This window comes from Clarias gariepinus, chromosome 27 (assembly GCF_024256425.1).
Source record: "Clarias gariepinus isolate MV-2021 ecotype Netherlands chromosome 27, CGAR_prim_01v2, whole genome shotgun sequence".
Classification (NCBI taxonomy): domain Eukaryota; kingdom Metazoa; phylum Chordata; class Actinopteri; order Siluriformes; family Clariidae; genus Clarias; species Clarias gariepinus.
The window spans coordinates 13,429,144-13,454,199 of NC_071126.1; the positions used below are offsets into that span (position 1 = coordinate 13,429,144).

Genomic DNA, 25,056 nt, shown 5'->3' on the forward strand with positions numbered 1-25,056 from the left:
AATTATTCAAGTATTTTCCAAACTAAATATATATCTGTGTCATGTTTGCAAGCAAACATTTTAAAATATATAGTTTTATCAATTATTAATAAATATTATATTTTCTTTATACTTATTTTAAAATCACTGTTAGTTATTAAGACTGTACAGCATTCCAATTCCAAAAGTTCCACATGCATTACAATATGATTATTAATTATCAAGGCATTACACATAGCAGATTATTAGAGCTCTATGAGATATTCTAAGAGTTTACAAGCGCTTAAATCATTACCAACATCATTATGTGGAATTATAATCACAATTATAATAATACGTGAGTACGGACTTCATAGAGAGTGAAATATATACAGGGTCAGGTCTGACTATTGTAAAAACACAACACATAAATAAAATACTGTTATTTAGCATACACATAGCTAATTATTGTTAATTATGTTAATTAAGTGTACTGCAGCAGCTGCAGGCGCACAAAAAAAACTGCATTATAATTTATATAATACAATATAGTCTAACACTGGGACAGTGCTTTTGTTTGCGTTTATACATCAGCATGCTTTTCATTATGTTTATGAGCCATATTTTGTACATTATGAATAGATTTCTCTAAATGCAGCTGCTAATGTGCTGTAGAATAATTTATAATGTGTAATCCATTCCCTACTCTGTATCTATTGTTTATTACTCTGTTTAGGGTTTGGAACATCCTTTTAATATTTCCTATCTAACAGAAAGCGTGCCCTGCTGAGCATGTCTTATTTACTCATGTATAGCCCCATGTAATAAAAATCTAGGCAAAAATAACTACAACGAAGAGAATGTTACATTGAAAATTGCAGATTTGATGCGGATTTGTTTCTTGGAGCGTTTTCGCAGGATGAGCAATGCTACAGTAGCACGGCAAAAGACTGTGAAAGTGCCCAGCCATCTCTGAACACTGATTACAGCTCTAATGGGGGCAATTAGTGCACCATTTCCCATTAATCAATAAATCACCATGTGGGGAGTGAGAGAGAGAGAGAGAGAGAGAGAGAGAGAGAGAGAGAGAGGCAGACATACCAACCATACCATGTCACCTTTAAATTGCAGTGCAAGTAAAAAAAAAAAAAAAAAACTTTTTTTTTGCATTTTAAATTAATGCAATCCATTATCAGTCTGATTAGCCAGAGTTCTTGCAGGAACAATAAAGGAATATGCAGATAACACCTAAATTCTATAATCTCTGTTAACTTTGTCATTAAAGAGGACCTATTATGCACATTTTATTTTTGAGTATTTTTTTTTTTTACTTAAATAGAAAAAATAATTAAAAATGATAAATACATCTAGGAACCTTTGTAGACCAACATGGAACCATGGAGGCCAATAGTGACCATTGTATTAATTCCATTTTTACCACCGTGGTAGGACCTCTAGTCAACATCCACACACTACGGACAATTTAGGAGCACCATTTAGCCTGATCTGCTGTGGGGGTAAATCCACCCCACATGTGGAGAACATGCAAACTCTATTCATCCTGAGACACAAATCGAACCTGGAGGTCCTTTAATCCACCATGTCGCCATATAAAATATATTCTCTGCTTTTTGCTCTTTACCTATTGTCCTATTGTTGGCTTGGATGAACCAATTAAATTTCTACCCACTGTGATCTCATATAAGAAGACCTCCTCTCCTTCCTCAATACTCAGCTCTGCTGGCCTCTGGGAGGTGGAGGGGGGTGGGGGGTGGGGGTGCGGGTGGTGGGGGCTTAGCAGTTGCTAATTTTCATAGACAGAGAAACGGCGGACTTGAAGAAGGGGTGAAATTTGTTAACAGATACAATTTGAGGGGGCTCTTAGACCTGTGTTAACTTGTTAAAACACAGTAAAATACTGTACAATCCCTTTATATTCCAGCACTACTGTTGTAATTAAACTATTTATTTCTAAGGAATTAATAAATGATCTCGGTGGCTTTGGGATTGTGTTGCAAGGACCAGTTTGAACAATTCGCTGAAAGAACCTGCAGTTAGCAAATTTTAGCCCGTCTTGTTAATTTAGCACATTAGGCCACTCTTTTTTTTTGTTGTTTGTTTGTTTTAGGGTAACATTAATTCGAACAGCAATGTTCAGCATAAATAAATAACAAGAGTAATAAAACTGCCAATTTGCCTCTAGTACCTCCCTGCCTGCTTCCCGCTGGTGTAATATACAATGTCCTCTGGTGAAAACTGGTTCTGCCAGCACTGCCATAAATAATGATTCTCTGGATCACTGAAAGCCTGGAAATAAAAGCCAAATATAAAGCGACTGGGCATTTACTGCGTTTCCAATTGAGACTTCTCTGGCTTTATTTTGGCCTTGGTAAATATTAAGTTTCAAAAGAAAATATTTCAATTGTTCCCGACACGATGTCATGATCTGGATAAGGATCAGCGAGGTTGCAGTCCTACTAGGATGCAACAAACGTTCAATCGTACCGCAATCATACAGTTATTTCGTGAATTGTCTTAACAAATTGCGCTAGGTACAAAAATGTCGTAATGGAAATTGCGTGCGTTTAAAAACCTCTGCTGGTGGCCGAGATCATGCAGCAGTGTGTCGGTGTGCGTCTGCAGCGCAGCTGGATCCACGTGGCTCAGCTTCTTCACCTCGCTGCGCAGAAAATACCAAAACTCCCTCACGCCTCTTTCCACCTTCCTCCTGTAGTCCTCTTGCACACGGCCCGGGCCTACTGCGGAAGGGAGGGAGCGATGGAGAAAGAGAGAGAGAAGCAATTAATATTAATTTCACACACCGTATTAAAACCCTGTTCCTTCTGAGGTCTGACGTCTTGTCCTGATTCGCTTAGTTCTTGCTTTGATTGCACGCGTGTCCCTAATGTCATCAATTAGTCAGGAAATGTATAGTTAGGAATCTGTTACCGCGGGTTATCATCTGCCCGCAGCCGAATTCATCATGTGTTTCATAATAATCATCCACTTCAGTGACCACATTCTTTGAAGACTCCTCTGCCACCGAGCAGCTTTTTTTTTTTTTTATCTAAACCCGGGCAGGCATCTCGTCCTTCTTCCAGCGTCGTCATGCGGCGCTTTCGACATCTGTTTATCCGCTATCACTTGCCAATTTAATGGTTTATCTGAGGACAGTGTTGTGGTCGGAACCGAGATTGCAAACAGACTCACAGAAATGTGTTTTTTTTCCCCCCTGGTCCCACTGGATTCTTCTAACTATATTACAAAGTAGGACACTGATATTGCTGGACTAAGCTGACTGCAGTGAAGTAATCACTTTATCCTTGCCGGGGTCACAGTGGATCTGATGTCTGTCGTGGGAACACTGGGTTTGAAGGAAGAATACAGACAGCCTGGATACTGTACGATGCCTGTCTGTCACAGGATTCACATGCTTTCATACCTCGAATAAATTAGCATTAGCATGGCTAATCCACCTGCTTGCATATTTCCTGGAGGTGTGATGGAACTCATGGAGAATATGCGAAAATCCACACAATCTACGTTTTGTCATAATCACTGCATACATTTAAGTGACCATATAGTACCGTAAGCCGGGTTTACACTCTCATAAAGGACACACATTGTTGAATTCTGATTGCGACCATAATAATTCTGGAGACCACAGGAATTGTAAAGTATGAAACCTAAGACAAGACTTGGGAGTAAAATGGGACAAGATGACGCAGCATGGTGCTGTAGTGGTCAGCAGTGGCGACTTGCACCTCCAGGGTTGAGGGTTTGAGTACCACCTCTGGTCCGTGTGTGTATGAGTGGAGTTTGCATGTGCTTGGTGCTTGTCCTCCCACAGTCCAAAGACGTGCAGGTAAGGCTATTGTCTAGTGTGTGTGCCATGTGATGGATCAGTACTCCACCCAGGGTGTACCCTGCCTACCCTGTGTCTCAAGACCCTCATCATGCCTGCCATGACCTGATCAGTCGTCTTAAGTAATTCGCAGGGGGTCTAGAATCTATTTCAGACGACTTAGGGCACGAGGCAGGGTACCTGGACAGGGTGCCATTACATGGCAGGGCACACACACACTACAGGCAATTTAAGAATGCCAATTAGCCTCATTTTCAAGTACAAGGAGAACATGGCCGGGAATCGAACCCGGACCCTGGAGATGCATGGCGACAGTGCTAACCCATTACACACTTAGGCATTTGGCAGACGCTCTTATCCAGAGCGACTTACATTTTTATCTCATTACACATCTGAGCAGTTGAGGGTTAAGGGCCTCGCTCAAGGGCCCAACACTCAACCGTGCCCCTGCACACTACTACTGTAGATTGCATATGAATTGCAGCTATCAACCTAACTAGACTACAGATTACTGGGTCAATGCACTGGCTAGAAAGTGAGACCAAAGCCGACTTTACACTGTACAGTATGTTTTTTAGCCAAAGCGGTCATCATACAGTAAATAAAAGGTCTGGTTATTTTTTGAGATTGGCAGCCATAGAAATCCATAATGTGTTCTGCACCCTGGCAGGCGACAGCAAGCTCTAAAAGTGTTGAATTATTTTATCCACAACCTCGTAAACCAGTAGTGACGATTGTGAAATGTAAATTAAAGCCTCTTCTCTAACAGCACACATGCTGCACGTCTCGTTGTTGTCGGCCTGAAAGCACCAGGTCGGCCTCTTATTTATGACATCTGGCAAGCATCGATGGATGTTTTCTGATGTGTAGTGCTCTATTATCCCAGCTCATCAAACATCTCAGCAAGGTCGTTTTTAAGTCAGCCCCCCACTGAAAACACTGATACGGTATGTGTGGGTGGGCACCCAGTTAGTTGCTTGCAACACATTAGAGAAGATGGTACTCACAGGTGAAATGAAAGTGCATGGGCTTAGATTGGGAAACCCCAGGGAGCAGAAAATTACTCTTGTCCTTTATACTATTAAAGCATGCAGGTTTACATCAACCATGAGTACCGTCTTCTCTAATGTGTTGTAAGCAACTAACTGGGTCCCGGATCTTCGAACCTCTAATCAGCAACCCGGAGCCTTAACTGCCCAACTAACTAGAAGTGGTGGCTCAAGCAGTTGTGGCTCTGAGATGCTGATCAGAGGTTAGAAGGTCCGAGACCTGTCACCGCTAGGTTGCTACTACTGGGCAATACCGAGTCCCTTAGCCATCGTAAATAAATAAAGCTTGTAGTTAACAAAAGTCTAAAGTCAGCATTCATTGTCCAAGCATCGTCGATTAAATGCCAGCATCACGGCGACTAATTGCCATTGGCAATTAGCAAACGCTCTTTGTGCTACATGTTGCCGATATGACGTGATATATCGAGGCGACCTTCCCAGACGTGTGTGTTCTGTTAGGGTTATCAGCAGAAAATCCCCTTATTACCTCCAGCTCATTCTGAAGAATGGGATCCCGTTTAGTGCATGGACCCGGATCAATGATGTGCAGAACTTTAGTTAACTGCAGGTTAATCATAAGAGAAACTTGAAATACTGCCTGTCTTAGAGTTCAGACAAGATTTTAATTGGGATTGTATTAACAGTACAGCGAGGCAAATAACAGTCAGCTGTATAAACCAGCTACATTAGCAGCGATGGTAATTGTCATGTTAATTACCCAACTTTGATCACAGAAAGAAACTATTAGAGATTCATGTCCACGAATGCAACTAAAACATGACGTGAAGAGCCATTTAGCTACACTTTTTAACATTCTCCTCCACTGAAGTGACATGCTTGGCAAAAACAACAACAAAAAAAAACGTCAATGCTTCTTAGGTCTGGTCAACACAATGGTGGGATTACGTTGGGAATAATACATGCTCTGAAATTTGACCAAACAGAAACACAGCATGCCTTCCCAATGGGACGGCCTTTATCTGGGGAGTGCGTTAATGCTACCAAAGACGTTAATGCTCTAGGGACTCGTGATCCAATTAGAAGAAAAAAAAAACAACAACAACATTGACCTCCTGTCTCATGGCCTGAATGAGACGGTGTTAGATTTAACACTCGGTGCTAAAAACAGGACAATGTCAAGGAGACATTAAGGCCGTGGGACTGTGACGCAGGTCACCTCTCTGAGCAGTGTGGGCTGAGATCTAAAGAAGCAGGTATTTCCTTCCTTTCTCTTCCGTCCTGTCCTTTTCCCTCCCTCTCAGGACTACGGGAGCTGATATTTATAGAGCAGCCTCAAAGCGACGACCATGTCCCATCCTCTAAATTCACCCCGAAAAAAAACCTTTTAGTGGCAGATGGAGTGCTTGTTCTGATGGAACATAAGCCGCTTTTTTTCCTTTTCCTACATTTACATGTATTCGTTTGGCAGACACTTTTATTCAGAGTGACACAACTGAAGTGGATTCCAGTGTAAGCGCAAAGAGGAGGGTTAACACTCTGGTTCGGGAGACATGTAGTGACTCTGACAGTTCTGGGATTTAAACACACATCCTTTTTGATCACTAGTGACTAAAGGGAATGGAACCACTGACCACTGCATACCTCCGCTTGACTTTCTAGCAAGTAGACGTTTCGCTTTCTTTCGAGCCATATTATTAAGAAATTCACGCCGCAAGTTTTTCCTCTATGGAAAAAAAAAATAGGAGATTAGATCAACTGCTTATTTTAAACCCAAAATAGCTGCTGTAAACATTTTATGTTCTAATTTGCATGGATTACATCATCACCTACAGTATTCTGTGTTTATTCTGGGAGTCTGCTTAAAGAAAAAGAGGAAATAAACATTGCTTTTGTTTTTTTTGTTTTTTTGGTCTCCACATAGTCCAAAAGTAAACAGATCTGTATCACAGTAAAGCATAAAACTTCATTTGTGTCCAACATGAATGTGGGCTTGATGTCGTCTCTCTTGTGAGCTTACCATCTCCAAACACTCTCTGATAGTTGCGGATCTCCTGCTTGGCTCTGTGTAGCTGCTCCTCTAATAACCGTACCCGACCGGCAGAGACGGGTTTAACGGACTGTCCTTCAGGAATCCTGTAGGGAGGACACACAGAGGTACACTGTTACAATTTTGTAATTCTGTCGGGTATTTTCAATTGCATGCGTGTTACGGTAACTAAATAAAGATACGGCCGGTATATACACTTGCGTACTCCTAACCTTAACCTCAGAATTTCTTTTTGATTTTTAATAAGTACATGCTGTCACACTGGTATCTGCTTCTTATAAAGAGATAAAACCACACACACACACACACACACACACACACACACATGCAGTCTCTTTCAGGATAATTGTGTAAAGATACAGTAATTATCTCCAAGTCTGATTTACAAGTGACACACAAGGACACAGTGCGGCATGAAAAAAAGATTAAAATATAAATCAAACAGAAGACAGAGACACAGAGAGAAAGAGAGAGAGAGAGAGAGAGAGAGAGAGTATGAGTGCCCTAAATTCTTATAAATCAATTTACTCCTACACAAAGACCTACAAATTGAAGTAATGCACTTAAGCCTTAAGATGCATAAGAGAACTCTCAAATGGTGGCAGCTTCAGAAGACAAAAGACAACAACAGAAAATAAGACATGCTCATGCTTGTCTCATGTGCATCGCCCTAGGAAAACCTTTTTTTTTTTTTTTTTTTTTAAGTTGCATTTGTTTTCCGTACCCTTCTAAGACTAGTTTTAAGATTAACTCTGAGGAGTTTTATATGCATTTCAGAAAGGAGACCTACTGTACTGTAGCCAGGCCTGGTCCATGTGTAAACAGGTATTTTTAAAAACGAGGGTGCTTTTATGTGTATTTTAAGCTTCCGTCCACATGTAAACTCTTTTTTAGGTCACTGCAAACACACCTTTTGAAGAAATTCTTCCAAGTTGAAGATGGTTAGAAAATCTGTTGTTAGTGTTGCCCGTGCACCATACAGTATCTCAATCGTTAATGTGATAAGAACTTTGTGTGGTTCAGATTGTCACTCATTCACTCACTCACTCACTCACTCATCGACTATAACACTTTATCCTGTATTCAGGGACAGGGAAGGCCTGGGGAGTATGCAAAATCCATCACACACACACACACACACACACACACACACACACACACACACACACACACACACTCATTCATGTATTACGGGCAATTAGGGAACAGCAATTACTGTAGCCTAATGTGCCTTTGAACTGTGGGAGGAAACTGGAGTACCCAGAGGAAACTCACCAAGCAAAGTCCATGCACACATAGCTAAGCCGGGAATCAAACCCGGACCCAGACAGTGCGAGGCGACAGTGCTAACTACTAAACCACCATGCTGTTGAGTGTCAAACAAGAATAAATCAAAAAGGCAATAAAAAAGGTTCATATGGCATGAGTGTTCCAGTTCAAGTTTGAACTTAAATACAACAAAAAAAAAACTTTTATAGTATAGAATGATTACACAGATCTCTGATTTTTGAAGTTTTATTTAAGAAATATTTTGTCTCACAAATAGATATCATATGTTGTGACGCTACATTTTTATATTTAAAGGACCAATTCTTTTGACACTCCCACTTTTTTTTTTACGTAAACATGTCAAGGATAAAAAGTTTTTTTAATTGTACCCGCTCACTTATTGTCTCTATCGCTTATCCACACACACACACACACTCCTTCACATACTGTGGTCAATTTGGAAATGCCACTTATCTTATTTAGCCTAATCTACATGTGACTGTGGAAGGAAACCAGAGTACTCAGAGGACACACACACCAAGCACGGGGAGAGCATATTGTACAAACCTCCTGTGCACAGACACAAAGGCAGGAACTGAACTTTTGAAAATGGTTGAATATGATTCATTTGTCACCCCATGTGTAGGTAGTACTGTATATATTTTTAAAGGCAGGATAATTGTTTATTTGAGTTAACAATTTAATATTGTATTTTATTACCAATATCTGTGTTTAACTTAGGTGGCAAAGGTTATCACTTCCGCCATGCACCTCCAGGTACCGGGTTCGATTCCTGCCTGGGGTCTGTGTGTATAGAGTTTGCATGTTCTCCCTGTGCTTGGTGGGTTTCCTCCGGGTACTCCGGTTTCCTCCGACAGTCCAACGACATGCAGGTTAGGCTGATTGTGTGATCGTATGTGTGAATGAGCACACCATGCAGGGTATACCCCGCCTCATGGCCCAAGTCTCCTGGGATAGGCTCCAGGACCCCACGACCCTGTATAGAGGATAAGCGGTATAAAAGATGAGCGAGTAAGTGTTTAACTTATGCTGACTCTCGACCATAAAAAGACCAAATCGTGCCAATCACCCATCTCCTGTGTTTGATGTCAGAGTGTGATACGGTCTGTGACAACTTTTTTTCAGCCTTCTGTCTGGCCAACATGTCTTTACAATCAGGTTTATATTGCTACCTCCTGGATTGGCATGCTTAGACAGCGTGTTATTACATTTTCACGTACTATGGGCTCGGCCATAAAGAGACAGATTGGAGAAAGAGACTGAGAGGGAATGAGCTGTCTGGAGTTGTTTTTAAGAGCAATTAGGCTGCATTCTGTGCAATAAATCTCATGTTATGTACAAAAATGGTGTACAAAAAAAATACATTGGAAGTGCGCCAGATTACAAACTGAATTTGATTTACTAAACTCCAGGCAATTAACAGCATCTAGTTTTATTTATATACTTATAAATGTCTTGTAGTACAGACTCTATTATTTAGGGCGTATTAATGCCTTTCAGACTGTTTACTTGCTCCGATATGAAATCGTTATTAATCCATATATCTCCCTGTTAACAGAATATTCATTTTATTCTCAATCAGGTTTTTTAAAGACCATTTTAGTCAATATGCAGCTTAAAGTGCAGAACACACATCTCTACTGGTGTATTGTAATGTATCTCTGTGTTTAAATGTTCTTTTCTGTATTTTTTTAAATAAATGTGACCTTTCTTATTTTTTTAAGGTAAACATTGCAAAAGAAAAAACTACTATTTTTCAACAGAATTATTAATATATAGTAAAGAATAATGAAAAAAATAATAAAATCTATTCTAAAATAATTCTGTGCATAAGTATCTTTGTGATTTTTTTAAAACATTTAATGTTTTTTATCCAAATGTCTGATACAGATCAAAGCCATATCTAATCAAAAGGAACTTATTTGTTTATAGATTTTTAATTAATACATTTTGTCTGGTGTGTCCAAACTTTTGACTGGTACTGGACTTATTTTTTTACATTCTCGAACAATCCTAAATAATTTTTTTCAAAGCTATGAAACAACACATATGGCATAACAACACACATGGCATTGTTATTTTAAGACATGCAGGTCAGCTGTTCTAAAAGAGTTCTTGCAAGGACGTTATTGTCAAGTGCATTTGCAAAACCTATTAAAGCCGTTATGAAGGCTTTACTACGGTGGCCCTGAAGTGCAAAACAAATTAACAAAACTGAAAACAAAATAACAAAACCCAAAACAAAATAACAAATTTAAAACTAAATTAACACAACGGAAAAACAAAATAACTAATATCTGACTGGCCGAGTAGTGCGATACAAATTAACAAAACGGACAACAAATTAAAAACCAAATAACAAAACCCAAACTATTTTTTTTTTGGAGGGGGGGAGTTTTGTTGTTCTGTTTTTGTTTTTGTTATTTTGTTTTCGGATTTGTTAATTTGGTTTTGAATTTGTTAATTTGTTTTCCGTTTTGTTAATTTGTATTGCACTTCTCGGCCAGTCCGATACAAACCGGAAAAGGTAGGTATAGTTAGCGAATGAAATGCTTACCACTGATTGGACGAGACATCTGTCACTCAAGATATACAGGAAGTACTGTAGTAGCGGTAGATTTGTGTGTGTATGAATGTGCAAACATTATTGTGGGTTCAAATATGGCCCTGAAGTCAGTTTTGTTAATTTTTTTGCACTTCACGGTCATCATAGTTTAAAGTGAAGCAGAACACACAAGAAACAAAAGTAAAAAGAAACAAGTTCCTACTTCCTGTATATCTTGAGTGACAGATGTCTCGTCCAATCAGCGGTAAGCATTTCATTCGCTAACTATACCTACCTCTTTCACACACACACATACTAATATAGGCCTGTTATGCACTGTTATGTTAGTGTTCTGGTGCCTTTCTATCAAGTGTGACTTTTGTGACTTTTCTGTGGGATCAGATAATCCGCTGGTCTTTGGTCCCCATAAGCATAAATGAGCCTTGGGTGTTCATAATCCTGTCACCAGGAAAGAGAAAAGAAAGAGCAAATGAAAGAATAACTTGAAAAATAAGAAAGGGACTGGAAGGACAGAGGGGCAGACAGAAAAATCTGCAACAAAGTATTTAATGAATGTCTGTTTATTACAGACTGAATGTTTCTGCCCTCCTCAAAACACACACACACGCGTGCGCGCATATCCACTGCTGATGGTCCACTACAGATTACGCTTTAATAATGTATAAATAGCAAGAACAATATGATATCATGGATACATAACAATGGGGTAACATTATGCAGAATATGTGTCTGGGCTTATTGTTTTTCGAGTAAGGCGGCTGATATAACAGCCCCAGTGTTTGTTTCCTCTCATTTAACAGCCAGAGAAAAAAAATAATAAATCCCTGCTTCGTATTGACTTTTGCAAAAAAAAATAAAAATTTTCATTTGATATGTTTGTGACATGCTCCAACAGGTTCATAGATTTCATGGTGGCGTGATGCAACCCCATGCTGTAAATGTGTTCTGTGCTAATCATTCCCAAACCCTGCTGCTTCCTAGAGTACAAATGAGGACGCATTTCAGCCGTCGATAAAAATTATATCCATTAGCTGGAGAAATGAGCTTGCATGGACCACAGACTTTTATCAGAATTAGGAACATGCAGTGAGTTTCAGCAAAATGCTGAACAGTGTTTTATATTTGATATCTCTTTTGCAAATACAGTGAGTAGGAACTTTGCATTTACATACATGAATATCCAGACATAAATAATGTCCATTACATGGTAGGGGGCTTTCAAACATTCCTGAACCAAATTATTCCAAATTGAAATGATTGTGGGTTTCCTCCGAATACTCCAGTTTCCTCCCACAGTTTAAAGACCTGCAGATTAGGCTAACTGGTGTTCCCTGCAATGCATTGGCGACCCTGACTACAGAATAAAATGGTATAGACAATGAGTGAGTAAGAGTTAAATAATTGTTCTTAATACAATCCTAAACATTACATGCCTTAATCTTCTACAGATTAGCTATGACATACTGTATTGCAAATAGCATTTAGAGGGTAAGTGGTAGCTCAAGGGTTAAGGCACTGAGGTACTGATCAGAAGATCAGCGGTTCGATCCCCAGCTCCACCAGGTTGCCACTGTTGGGCCCTTGAGCAAGGTCCTTAACCCTAACTGCTCCAGGGGCGCCGTATCATGGCTGAACCTGTGCTCTGACCCCAGTTACACTGGGATATGTGAAGAAGCAATTTCCCTCTGGGATTAATAAAGTTCATTAAAAAAAAGAAAAATCATAGGAAGGCTGTTAATTTGATTCGATTAGTTTTTTCAGGACTTGCAGTTTTAATTGCTGTCTGATTTGTCTCATACTGTACAGTACATCTATATTTCATGCAGGTTTAAAAGTATTAAAAGTATTTAATAAGCGATGTGATATAAATGCTGGTTTATAAATGTTCTGCTCCAAACTCCAGTCCAGTAGGTGGCATTATTGCTTTAATCACACAAAAAAAAAAAAAAAAAAAAAAAGGAAACTTTTCTTATTAACATTTAAATCCAGTTGCTGCAAAATGTCATGTCATGTACCTTTAACATGGAGTACTGGAATATTGAAAAAATAAGAATTCAGTGAACAGTTTAGGGCCAAACCACTTCATCCTTTCTATTTAAGTGCACTACGTTTAATAGTGAAAATAAAGCATTCTACCATCCTACCTAGAGCACTAGATGTCAATTTGGAAAGCAGCTGCATCACTCCAACGACATGGCAAAGTGTCATCATGTAATCATAATGGTGCAAGTAATTATTGCTGACTGTATAAAAAGAAAAGAACTGGAAAAACCCTCGGTAGCTTTTCTGAAGAATGGTTTTGAACCTCAACTATGGGAGCTCTAGTCATCCTCATCTTGGCAGGAGCTGATCCCATGTAAACCCCAGAGTGATGGTGGGCTTACAGCCAGCACCTCTTACAGTGTGCCAGCTCCTCACTCGAGCAAAACACGACGTTCAGCATTCAGCACCACGGCCAGCTCCGTTACGAGCAATGGACAGGACGCCTTCAATCTCCACGGCTGGCAACACGAAATCGCTCACTGTTCCGGAGTTGTCAACCCCTTATAATAAAGAAGCTCCGAATTCCAGTCTAGAGTGAGTGCGATGTTCCGGATGCATGTCCCTTCAATCTGCCTTCTTTCCTGTACTCTCCAGACTCTAAGCGAAACACCCAAAACGGGGCAAGCAGCCTAGAAGGAGCTCACGTCTAAGCTCGACCGCTTCCTTTCCTTCAGCCTCAGCCAGCCCGGCCCGTCGACTGACCGTCAAGAAGATCCAAAGACATGGAAGACATTTTGTCTAAATATACACCATTTCACAACATGCTTCATCTATCTTATTTCCCAGCAATATGCCGTATTCCAAGATAGTATTTAGCTCTTGTTATAACTTACAGTATGTTATAACACCGTTACACACTCACTCCCTTAACAGCCTTAATTTTCTTCTCTATCTTAATAAGACGATAAAACACTTGTAATGCTTTAAAGGCTCTCCTGTGACTGAGAATTTATTTGCTCATAAAATGTTGAGCATTTCATTACTGGTTAACAACCAGTAAACAGAAAGCTTCACAGAATTAAGTATAAGCCCAAATTATTTAAAACAGTAATCAAATAACATAACAAAAAAGTAATATCCAAGAGAAGAAGTCAACATCGGAGCACATGACTCGACAATAATGGCAAGACTTCCTAATTAGTGAATATCCATAATTATAATTAGTTTAAAGAGGAAGTGACCTGCGGGATTAGCAGAGGACATCCAAAAAAACGAGACCGATGTTGGTGCGGAGGGGACGTGTCCTTGCTGTCTTTTACCTTTAGATTAAGTGTCCTCAATACATGTCCTCGATGATATTATAGTTTAAACGCGTTCTTTGATATAACCTATTGATTTGTCTTGCAGCCAGCACTACAGTCAGAAAAAAAAAAAATCAATCAACACCTTCGATCAATCAGATCCACAATATTCAATAGTGCTGTGTGAAAAGGTCACGAACAGACATGTGACATGGACTTAAAATTGACATCCTGATACTACATCAGGAATTGGTGAAGGACTACAGCCACAAAAATGTTATTTACGGTTTTGATTTCAGCTGTGATACTGTATGAATGTGTGTGAAGGAATGCCATATGGTGTTTCCAGACAGACATTTTTTTTTATGTTGCCACTGCTAGAGAGGTCGCGTTAAAATTCAATCAGGTACCATGAAGAACCTGCTGCTTATACATATGTATGTTGAATGTGTGATCTGATAGCACTGCAGAGTGTGCGCATACACACATGTGCACACACACACACACACACACACACTAGGGGCACACTTTAAAGTAAGTGCTTGGCTCTTCTCCTTAACACACACACATATATAAATGGAAATGCAAAAGTGCCGGAGGTTTGCTGGGAATAAAATAGTGCTGTATGACCAGATTATTACATTGAAGCAGAGCGTTTGGGAATGTCTGGGCCACAGTGTGTTTATGTGTGCGGTTGGGTGGGTGCTCCCGGGCGCGTGCATGCGAAACAGCTGATGCAGCTAAACGCCAGGATGGAGGGAATGAGTTTGAGTTAAGGATTTTATTTCATCAAAACACGGTTAAGATGTTAAGATGGTAAGATGGACTGTCCCGGTCCGGAGAAGGCTGCCGAGGTAGGCACAATTTCCTACACAGCGCTTGTGCCCCCGAGATAAAATCTGTCCGGTTCTGAGGGCAGCATAAGGACAGCTGTCTTCTGAGAGTCCTTAGTCTGGAGAAATTTAAAGGAGAATGTAATGCAAGGTGATCGTGTAATTCTGTTCACGAAAAGTTTACTAGAGTTCACATTTGTGCTGAGCAGTACATTGCAGTACTTTTATCTATCTATCTATCTATCTATCTATCTATCTATCTATCTATCTATCCATCTATCCATCCATCCATCCATCCATCCATCCATCCATCTATCTATAACTCTTTTTTTTTTTCATTTTTCCATTTTCTGAGAAAGAGATAAAGAATGAGAGAAATAAACCATGGCGGTGGTGGACAGTCCTGTAAATCTCGTAAGTTTCTCTTTATGCCTCCACTTATTCGTCTTTATATAAATATAAATATTTAATAGCCAATCAATTGTTACAGGGGACAAAAATTCCCAAATAGAGCTAAATGGAAAACTACTACGCTCTGTAGGCTGTGGAATCCCCAGTTCCAAACACCAAATAGTGTCCTTGCTCAATGGGAGGAATTTGGGATGTAGCCTCATGTTAAAAGCTAGATAGCTCACATGTAGCTCGCATTACCAATGGACAAAGTAAGTAGACTCATGCTCACTTTAACTAGCAGTAATGAAAGAACAATTAGGAGGTTCGATTCCTGTCTCTGTGTGAATGGAGTTTGCATGTTCTCCCCGTGCTTGGTGGGTTTCCTCTGGGTTCTCCGGTTTCCTCCCACAGTCCAAAGACATGCAAATTAAGCTAACTGGTGTTCCCAAATAGCCTGTAGTGTATTAATGAGTGTGTATGAGTGTGTGCCCTGCAATGGATTGGCACCCTATCCAGGGTGTACCCCGCCTCATGCCCCACACCGTCTCCTGTGATAAGCTCCAGTCCTGTATAAATATAGATGAGTGAGTGAGTGAGTGAGTGAGTGTTAAAGACCACAAAATGTTATCAAATAATGTTTTTTTCTTTTTGTTAAAAGTGCTACCATGACTGGTTTTAAATGTGGGTTTTGGCAGGCAGCTGCTCTCCCCTCTTTCCCAAACTGCAGACCGTACCAACATACAGTACAGTACTTCCACTCCTGATATGAACCGATATGATTTTAAAACAATTGAAGGCAATTTCCATTAATAGTTTCTTATTCATTAATTTCAGATTTTCAGATAAATACAGTAATCAAGAGCAAAATCACCAGCATGATAAGATCAATTGCAGGGAAAAATAGGCATTAATAACTTTGATAAACAGACTTACGCATGTGGAAACATAAAACAGATGATGGGTAATGAGATTTAGTGTCTCTGAAATGTATTTTCTCCTCTCCATTTACTTCTTTCCTCTGATCAAGCTTCGGCTGAATGCATTCCTTTTACTGGCTCATAACCACCAAAAAAACTTCTGCATAAATTACGTCGCGTTTCATGTGGATTGTATAAGGGGCGGCTCGTATGCACATGACACATAAATAAGCTTGTTTCACACAGCTGGGGCTGATTTATCATTTGCAGTCAAATCACTATGTTTCATGAATCAGATGTCATTTTATGTGGCATTTCTCTCTCTCTCTTTCTCTCTCTCCACCCTAAGAGGTCAGTGAAAGATGTAGTTATGATCAGAGCCAGTCTCTCCTCATGTCATTCCCTTGTGGCTTGTCTCATCCATCTCTCACTTCCTGCTATCATTCCCTTAACCCTCCTTCCTCTCCCTTTGGCATCTCCTCAATCTCTTTACTCTTCATCCATCACTCTGTCGCTTCTTCTGCATTTAAACACATACTCTACGCTCAGGTCTCACACACCTCCACACCCTGACCAAGTCCTTTACACTGAACACACATTGATCCTTCCCTCCTCTGGTCATTTGAAGTACCCTAGAGTTCGTACTCTCAGTGACTTACAGCTTTTCTTATTATGGGAATGAATATTAAAAATGTCTGCATAGGTCTACAGTTACAGAGTTAAACCGTGTGTATATTCGAGAAATTCAAGGACTGCACATCGCTCAGTAATCCTGGATTGTGTAAATAAATAGTCAAATTAGATTAATCCATTAAAATAACAAAATACACTTTTTTAACAAATTGGGAAATTTAAATGATTTAGCAACACACCTTTGCCTTTGCTCTTAAAGTTATAACTTTAATATGGAAATTGAGGCACATACAGTATGGTTCGGATAATCATAATTTTTTTTAATACTGCTAATCCTGTGCAGGGGCCAGGGGACCAGGGAACATGGGGAACAAAGCAGGGGACATCCTAGATACACACAGTCATAATCATGCACTACAGGCACGTTGGCAAACCTACAGTATGGACAGTTGGACTGCTGGTCAGTAGGTCCCTGGTTTAAGCCCTAACATCACCAGGCCAACAGACCCATGAGCAAGGCCCTTCACCGCCAAGTGCATCGATACAATCAGGTATCGAGCTGGCAACCTGACACCGTAATTAACTGCCACAGATACAACAGATGACTATGGGAAGAAACCTTGAGACTCAACAGGTAACTCATCCTGTTTTTGTGATATCCGATAGGATAAGGATAGGGGGATATGGTCCGTCCACGTGCCATCCGGCACATTGGGCACTGGATACTCCCTATCTTGGAGGGTTCACGGTTAAGCCTGGCCAGAGCGTGGAGGTGTGTGAGTCCTGATGTATTTAAATGCAGAAGAAGCGTCAGGGTGGAGAGTATCCCACATCCAATGTGCCGGCTGAAACGTGGATAGACACTATCGCTCTACCCCTATCTTATGCTATCAGATATCACCCAAATGAGGTTGGGTTCCCTGTTAAGCCTGGTTCCTCTAAAAGTTTCTTACTTTTGTCAACTCCGGAGGTTTTTTTCCTGCCACTCTCACCATTAGCTTGCTTATCATGCACAAACTGATAGTTACTGAAACTGAGTCTATATGTTCTAATTCACTTACGTATAATTTTTATCCTGTAAAGCTGCCTTGCAACAACCACCATTGCTAAATCGCTATACAAATACATTTTGATTGAATTAAACGAATAAGTTTTTGGACTTTCAAGAAAAACAACAGTACCCAGAAAAAAAATCCAAGCTTACAGACTTGAACCCCCAACCCTGGAGATCTGAGGCAACACTAATCCACCATGACTCCCCTGCTCCCAGATTAAAACTGACTTAAAGTCCATTGTTACTCTGCTAGCATCCTCTAATAATTTACATACTTGATGAGATTTTAACCATGTATCCCCTTGCTCAGGTAGTATATATAATGGCTAAACCAATTACTCAGTCCCATCATGCTGGTTTTCCTTTTATATACAGTATACTGTATATATATCTCTGAAAAAATGAGAAACCATTGCACTGCAATTTCCTCTTAAGTCAGCGTCTCTCACAAGTATGGCAATCATTTCATTACTGTGTCTGTTAAATTTCAGCACAAGCATACCTCATTCTGCTTTATGACATACTGATTAGGTGATCACCTGAATCACATCTTATTTAACGAGGAAAAGTAAAAAAAATGACTGCTGTGATCATGACTCTCCGCTTGGATTGTGACCAGCTGGATGGCAAGACCAGCACTAGAGGTACCTCAACGGTAATTGGAATATTAAAAATAACCATTGATCATGCCAAAAGACTTGGTTTTAGTTAGTTTTGAGTCAGGAAAAGAAGGGTTCAGACCTGGCTTTACTGGCACAGGGATGCAGTAAACGTCAGGTTGCTTCCATCCTCAGAATTCAAAGATGACAATACACAGAAACAAGGTCAAGCAGCAGACACTGGGGAGAACAAATGTACAAGGCAACCTGAAGCTGACGGGTGAATTGGAAGCTGAGGACGATTTTTAAAAAAAAAGCATGGCTGAAGACAAAAGCCCTTGATTATTAGGAGGCCAGGATGGGATTTTTAAAAGACCATAGGAACTGGGCCATGGAGAACTGGACTGTAAGGTCATCTTCTGTGATACGTCCAATTTTCAACTTTGGCCAACACCTGGGTATCTTATGGTTTAGACAAGGACCTGGAAGGGCTACAAGCCACAGTGTCTTGCACCAACTGGGAAATGTGGAGGAGGATCAATGATGACCTTCAGGTGCTTCAGTAAGGCTGGAGTCTTGGAAGCTGGAGAGTTGTCTTTGTGAAGGATGCATGAATCAAGGTTATCCTGCAAGAATATTCTGCTCTATGTTCTCCAACAAGGCAATGCTCCATGCCATACTGCCAGGTCAATAAAGATGTGGGAGGAGGACAGCTGGATCAACACCCTGTCATGGCCAACCCAATCTCCAGATTTGAACCCTACTGAAAACCTGTGGGATGTTATCAAGTGAAAGATGGATGTCATAAGCCATCAATACCTGAGATGCTCAAATCGTTGTGCCAAGCGTGGCATGAAGTTAATCAACAGCAATGTGAAAAACTGGTGGAGAGCATTTACTGTATATACAGTACTGTGCAACAGTATTAAAAAGTCTAAGTCTGGTTTAAAGTACCAGTCAAAGGTTTGGACACAAGTTTTGATTTATTTTCCATGTTCTAGAACGATACTGGATTTTTTTCAAAACTATGAAATACTGTAACACACATAACTAACTAACAACCAACAACAACAGTCAGTTGTTAAGACACGAAGGTCAGCTTTCCTAGAATAGTTCTTGCAAGTATAGCATTGTCAAGTGCATTTGCAAATTACACCTTCCTAGGAAACCAAGACCTCTGCAGCAGAGATCAATTTCATTTAGATTTACCAGCATCAAAAATCCCTTTTGACTGGTAATGTATATATAAAACCTGATAAAAACTGTTGTGAAATGTAAAATAAAAATTATAAAATGTTGTTTTGGTCATAAGAGATGGAAGTTACCAGTCAAAGGCGTCATGGGGTTTTTATTATTCTTTATAATAAACAGTAAATATGAGGATGAATACAGATATGAATAAGAGGTATAAGAATTAGAATTAAAACGTTTTCACATGGCATCTGGTTAAGGGTACTGTATGTGTGTGCATCTAGATTATGATCTCACAAGGCACAGCAACTTCTTAACATATTTGAAACACTTTCAAGTCAACTTGTTTCACTTAGTTGCTTAATGACCACAATGCTTCTTTAAAACAATAATATCGTATGTCAGTCTCCTACATGGGGTCTTGCAGTGCATGATCTTCCATCCATGTGCAGACCGTGTTGTCGTTTCTGGTAATAAACAGTACTGATCTTGGTACTGATCTTAACACCACTCCGGTTGTCACTTTAAAATAATGAACACGGAGTTCCACAAGTGCTATGAATATGCTGGTATGTCTTATAGTCTTATATCTATTAATATTTATGAGACCTGTCTAGAGAAACACTTGAGTGGGAGGTTTTTACTTTCAGGTGACCATTAGTGAGCTGTCAGATATAAAGGTACAGTGCAGTGTGTAGGATTTAAACCATTCCTTTATGAATCCTTTTGAAGTTACTGATTAGTCAGGGTCACCGTACTCTAAATTAGGCTACTATTTGGCTTACATTCTGGGAAGAACCAATGATATTTAGGAGGAATAAAAATATATACATAAAAAAACAGTCATGCACAGTCATGCACAGCTCTTTAGTTGAAATCAATGATGGTAGAGTGATGTAGGCGTGGTTACACATCCTGAGATCCCTTTGTATTTAAGGTTTACACTTCAGACTTTGGCCCACTCTGTGATTTAATACGAATACAGCTACAGATATTTGGATCACTACACAGACAACAGATACAGATAGTGGCACTGTATTGTATTACACAACTATTAGACATATGGTGTTACTAAAGGAAGTGCACTGGCATAAATAAAGCACCGCTTTGGTTTGTGCATGCTTTATAGCTGTTTCTGAATAAGAATCGTGTATCAGATAAAAAAAGCCTAAACGTTTTTCTGCCTGACTGAGTATTTTTGCCCAATGAACAGATGGAAAGAGAAAACTTAACACTGACACAAGAACCATTTGGCAAGATGTGAGAATAAATTATCCAACTATGCGCATTTGTAGATGAAATGAAATTGATTGCATACTTGCATACTTGTTAGTGTGCTAGAAGAGAGAGCCGTTCACTATGTTAGGATCACAGTATACCAGAGTAAAAGAGAGAGAGATCATAAGAACTGGTCATTATTATTATTATTATTATTATTATTATTATTATTATCTAATGCTGTCAAATGATTCAAAATTTTAAATATTCAGATTTAATTGTATCATAAATGTGCAGTGTTGGAATGAAGAATTGCATGACAAACCGATTAGAGGAAACAGATTAAGCGTTTTTATAATATCTCAAAAATTTAGATTTAACAAATGTCAAATTTAAATCTCCCAAACGGGTAGTATCAGGTGTGGAAACCCACCGACGATGGGGCTTGAACCCGGATCCTCAGATGTAAAAATCAATAACCAAGGGTCTGAGACACCACACCCACATCTGGCTTTTCATGTCTGCTTGTAAAAATAGTTCCCACATTTAAAAATAAATAAATAAATAAATAAATAACTTAAAAAAAAAAAATATATATATATATATATATATATATATATATATATATATATATATATTACTGCATGAAATTTCTAAACAATGCATTATTATTGACAGTCCCATTATAAACACAATATTGCATATACTTTCACACTGTAAAATAGGTATGACGGATAAAGTGAATGACGCTGGTTATCCTATTACAATCCCGGAAAAATAAGCAGCTGAGAGTTTAGTGTACAGACCTGAATGACTTTAATAAGGGTCAAAATAAGGGTGAATGCTAGATGACAGTTTTTGTGGTGTTCCCTCTATGCACTGGTTAGAACAGGGTCACATGAAGGACAACCGGTGAATCGTCAACAGAGTAATGGCTGTCCAAGGCTCATTGATTGAATCACTTATGTGGGAAAGACTTAGCACTCTGGATGCGCGATGAGATTAAGGCAAGCTGGCAGAGGCTGTGATTCTCTGGCCGGTGTTCTGCTGGGAACCCTTGGGTCCTGACATACTGTACTGTACGTTTGGATGTTACTCTGACACGTACCACATACTGTACCTAAACATTGCTACAGACAAAGTACGCCTAAGTTATTGCCAATGGTATTCCCTAAAAGTAAAAAATTGGGGGTCTCTTCAGCAGCATAATGCAGAACCAAGAACAGATCAGGAATGGTCTGAGGAACATGGCAAAGACTTCAAGGTTTTGGACTAGTTGTTCACCAGATCTCAATCTGCTTGATAGGGCTCCACAAACAAGTCCATGAAGGCTCCACCTTGAAAGCTACTGTACCTTAGCGAGAATCTGTTGCTAAATTCCTGGTGCCAAATACCATATCACACCTTCAGCGGTCTTGTGGAGTCCAAAGGGGAGCTACACAATATAAGGTTTATATCTTAAGACTTAGTGGTCAGCAGTGTTGGCCTGCACCCCATTGGATAGAATTTCATCTGTGATCCTGCGTGCATGGAGTTTCCATGTTCTCCATTAGTTTCCTCCCAGAGTCCAGAGAAATTCACAGTAGATGGTTGATTGACACAGTTGATTGGTATTTCCAAGTTGCTGTTAGTGTGTGAGTTTTTGTGTTGGTACCCATCCAGAGTATTCCCTGCCTTGTACCCAAAGTTCCCTGGTTTATCCTGTGTGGGCCCATGCCACCCTACAAAGATAGTTGACGGATGGTTTTATGGCTGATTGGTACAGTATATATAGATGGCTTAAAACTGCAGAAATTTGACCTTGTCATGTACCTCCAGAAAATATCAATATTTTTTAACAGAAAGGAAGGGAAGAGTTGCTGGTGTCCCACCCTAACACAAGGCGAATCGCTGAATCACAAGATATCTTTATAACACAGGAGGACTTAGTGGGCTAACTCAAGGGTTACAAAGTATATACTGTACTGTAGGCGCATGTGAGCACAACCGGATAGGCAGGGTTTCAAAATGCTAGAGCTTTTTGCCTGTCAGCACTATTCTGCAGTTTGTGTGTGTGTGTGTGTGTGTGTGTGTGTGTGTGTGTGTGTGTGCACACCAGAAGAAGAAAGCCAATGGCTTAAAGATGACGGACAGCTGGCTAACGGCTTCCATTACACCTCGTAACACTCTGATAAGGGTGATGTACACACAGGCTTCTCAGTGGGGTGTGTGTGTGTGTGAGAGAGAGAGAGGGAGTGAGTGAGTGTGTGCACTCTGTTTAAGTATGTAAGGACAGTTGAAGGGCAGAAATATCTGGTTCTCATTAGACACAGAGATAAGCTTCAAAATCCAAAGCTGACTAGACGTTTAATTTATTATTATTATTATTGTTATTATTATTATTATTATTATTAATAATAATAATAATAATAATAATAATAATAATAACAATAAATAATAATAATAATAATAATAATACGTTTTTTTTCCTATGATTTCAGCACCAGAACTATATCCACCATGCTAGTGGGTAAATGTTTAAGCCAATGAAACAAGCGTTCCCATCACCATGCTTTAGATTTAATCTTAACCTTTCAGTCAGGTGTGGAATATATCTGTGTGTAAATCTGCCCTTACAAAGCAATCATTACATCCCGTATCAACAATCAATACTGAAACCTCATCATTCTCTCGATAAGTGTATTAAAACGGGTCAAGTTTCAATACGGTTTCTTACCATTTTCCGAGGGATGTTCAAATCAAACCTGGACTTTTGATTGAGTGTTATAAAAACTTCCCTCGTTGCTCTATATGATCCCCTGTTACACTAATGCACTTATCCCAGTGTTTCACCTGTGCTTAGATACCATTAAGGTAGAAAGTTTTCTCAGTACACCAGAGCCATGACTGGACTGCCTGCTTTGACGTTTGAATCACTGGCCTCCCAGGAACTCCTTTAATAGCCCAAACATGTAAAAATGGCTCAGAGGAGGATCAGAACTGTATTTGGGATGTGGCAATAACTCCTAGTTAAGACCCTGTAATGTGCAGGTGGAGTTAGGGAATGATTGTGTGTACAGTTCCCACATTCCTCTTCTGCAAGCTGGGAACAAGTTATCTATCGATTTTCAAGGATCAGGTGCGCCACTCGCTGAACGTTCATGGGAACAACTGCTTTGGACTCCGAGCCACTTTGTTAGAATCATCATTCACAGACGTATAGTCTTGTTTAAAACGTTTGCACCATTTAAAAATGTTTTACGCTTTAAGAGTCTTATCACTATACTGTGCGTGAAATATTCTGTAAAGGTCAATCGGTTTAAGGCTTATATTCAAAAGGGGCTCCTGGTTTGACATGATGCCTCTCGTAGCATATCAGCAAATCAACAGACTACAAACCGAAACAGGCTTAAGGTCCTAACCAAAATGAAGAAGATGAAATGGAGGGGCAGGGAAAACAGCAAGTAAGTTTAATATAAAACCCTATACTGTACCCAGATGACTGTAAACGCCAAGCACCTCACACAGGGAAACTGCTACAGTATGTTTACAGAATATCGTGCACCTGTGCCCCCCCGCCCTGATGTCATGAAGGTAAGGCAGAAGGCTATATATCACAAGAAAGCCAACTCTGGCATGCCGAACCCTAGGGATTATACTGCGCCATGCACTGTACCGGATCATCACTTAATAAAATTGATGAAAGTGACTCACATGCTGTCTGAGCTACTGAGGCTACATTGGCATTGGCGTTGTTTCCTAATTTAATGACTAGACATAATTGTCTTGACTTATGGATTGGTTTTTTTAGTATGTTGTCAGCACTTTGGGACTAACGTGAAATGTTACGTTATAATAATGTTTATAAAGCAGTACCTCAATATAATTTATAATAACAGTTGTAATGTTTATGGCTAGGGTTGCCAGATTTCCTGTTACAAAATCAAAAGAAATCTAAATATATACTGTACATCTAAGCTGCATTGATAAATTAGGTTTATATCACATCTCTGTCGAATCTGATTGGTATTACATGACGTTAATGAAAAAGCAGTTCTAACAACGTGGCTACACAGCATGATTTCTGATGTAACCTGCCTACTGCCCTGAGTCCCCCGGGATAAACTCCAGGTCTCTTGTGGTCATGAACAGGACAAGCAGTACAAGGAATATGTGAGTGAGTGAGTGAGTGAGTGTGTGAGAATTGATCCCATCCCTT

The 25,056-nt window shown here is 39.7% G+C and overlaps 1 protein-coding gene across 1 annotated transcript in view; it reads right to left on the reverse strand.

Moving 5' to 3' along the window:
- Positions 1-25,056, reverse strand: part of fut8b (fucosyltransferase 8b (alpha (1,6) fucosyltransferase)) — a 63,945-nt gene that overhangs the window by 37,021 nt on the left and 1,868 nt on the right. Inside the window, exons 2-3 of the mRNA XM_053488542.1 lie at positions 6,851-6,966; positions 2,552-2,717 (exon numbers count right to left, since the gene is read on the reverse strand). Of these exons, the coding sequence (XP_053344517.1) occupies positions 2,552-2,717; positions 6,851-6,966 (282 nt within the window). The remainder of the gene's footprint in view (positions 1-2,551; positions 2,718-6,850; positions 6,967-25,056) is intronic.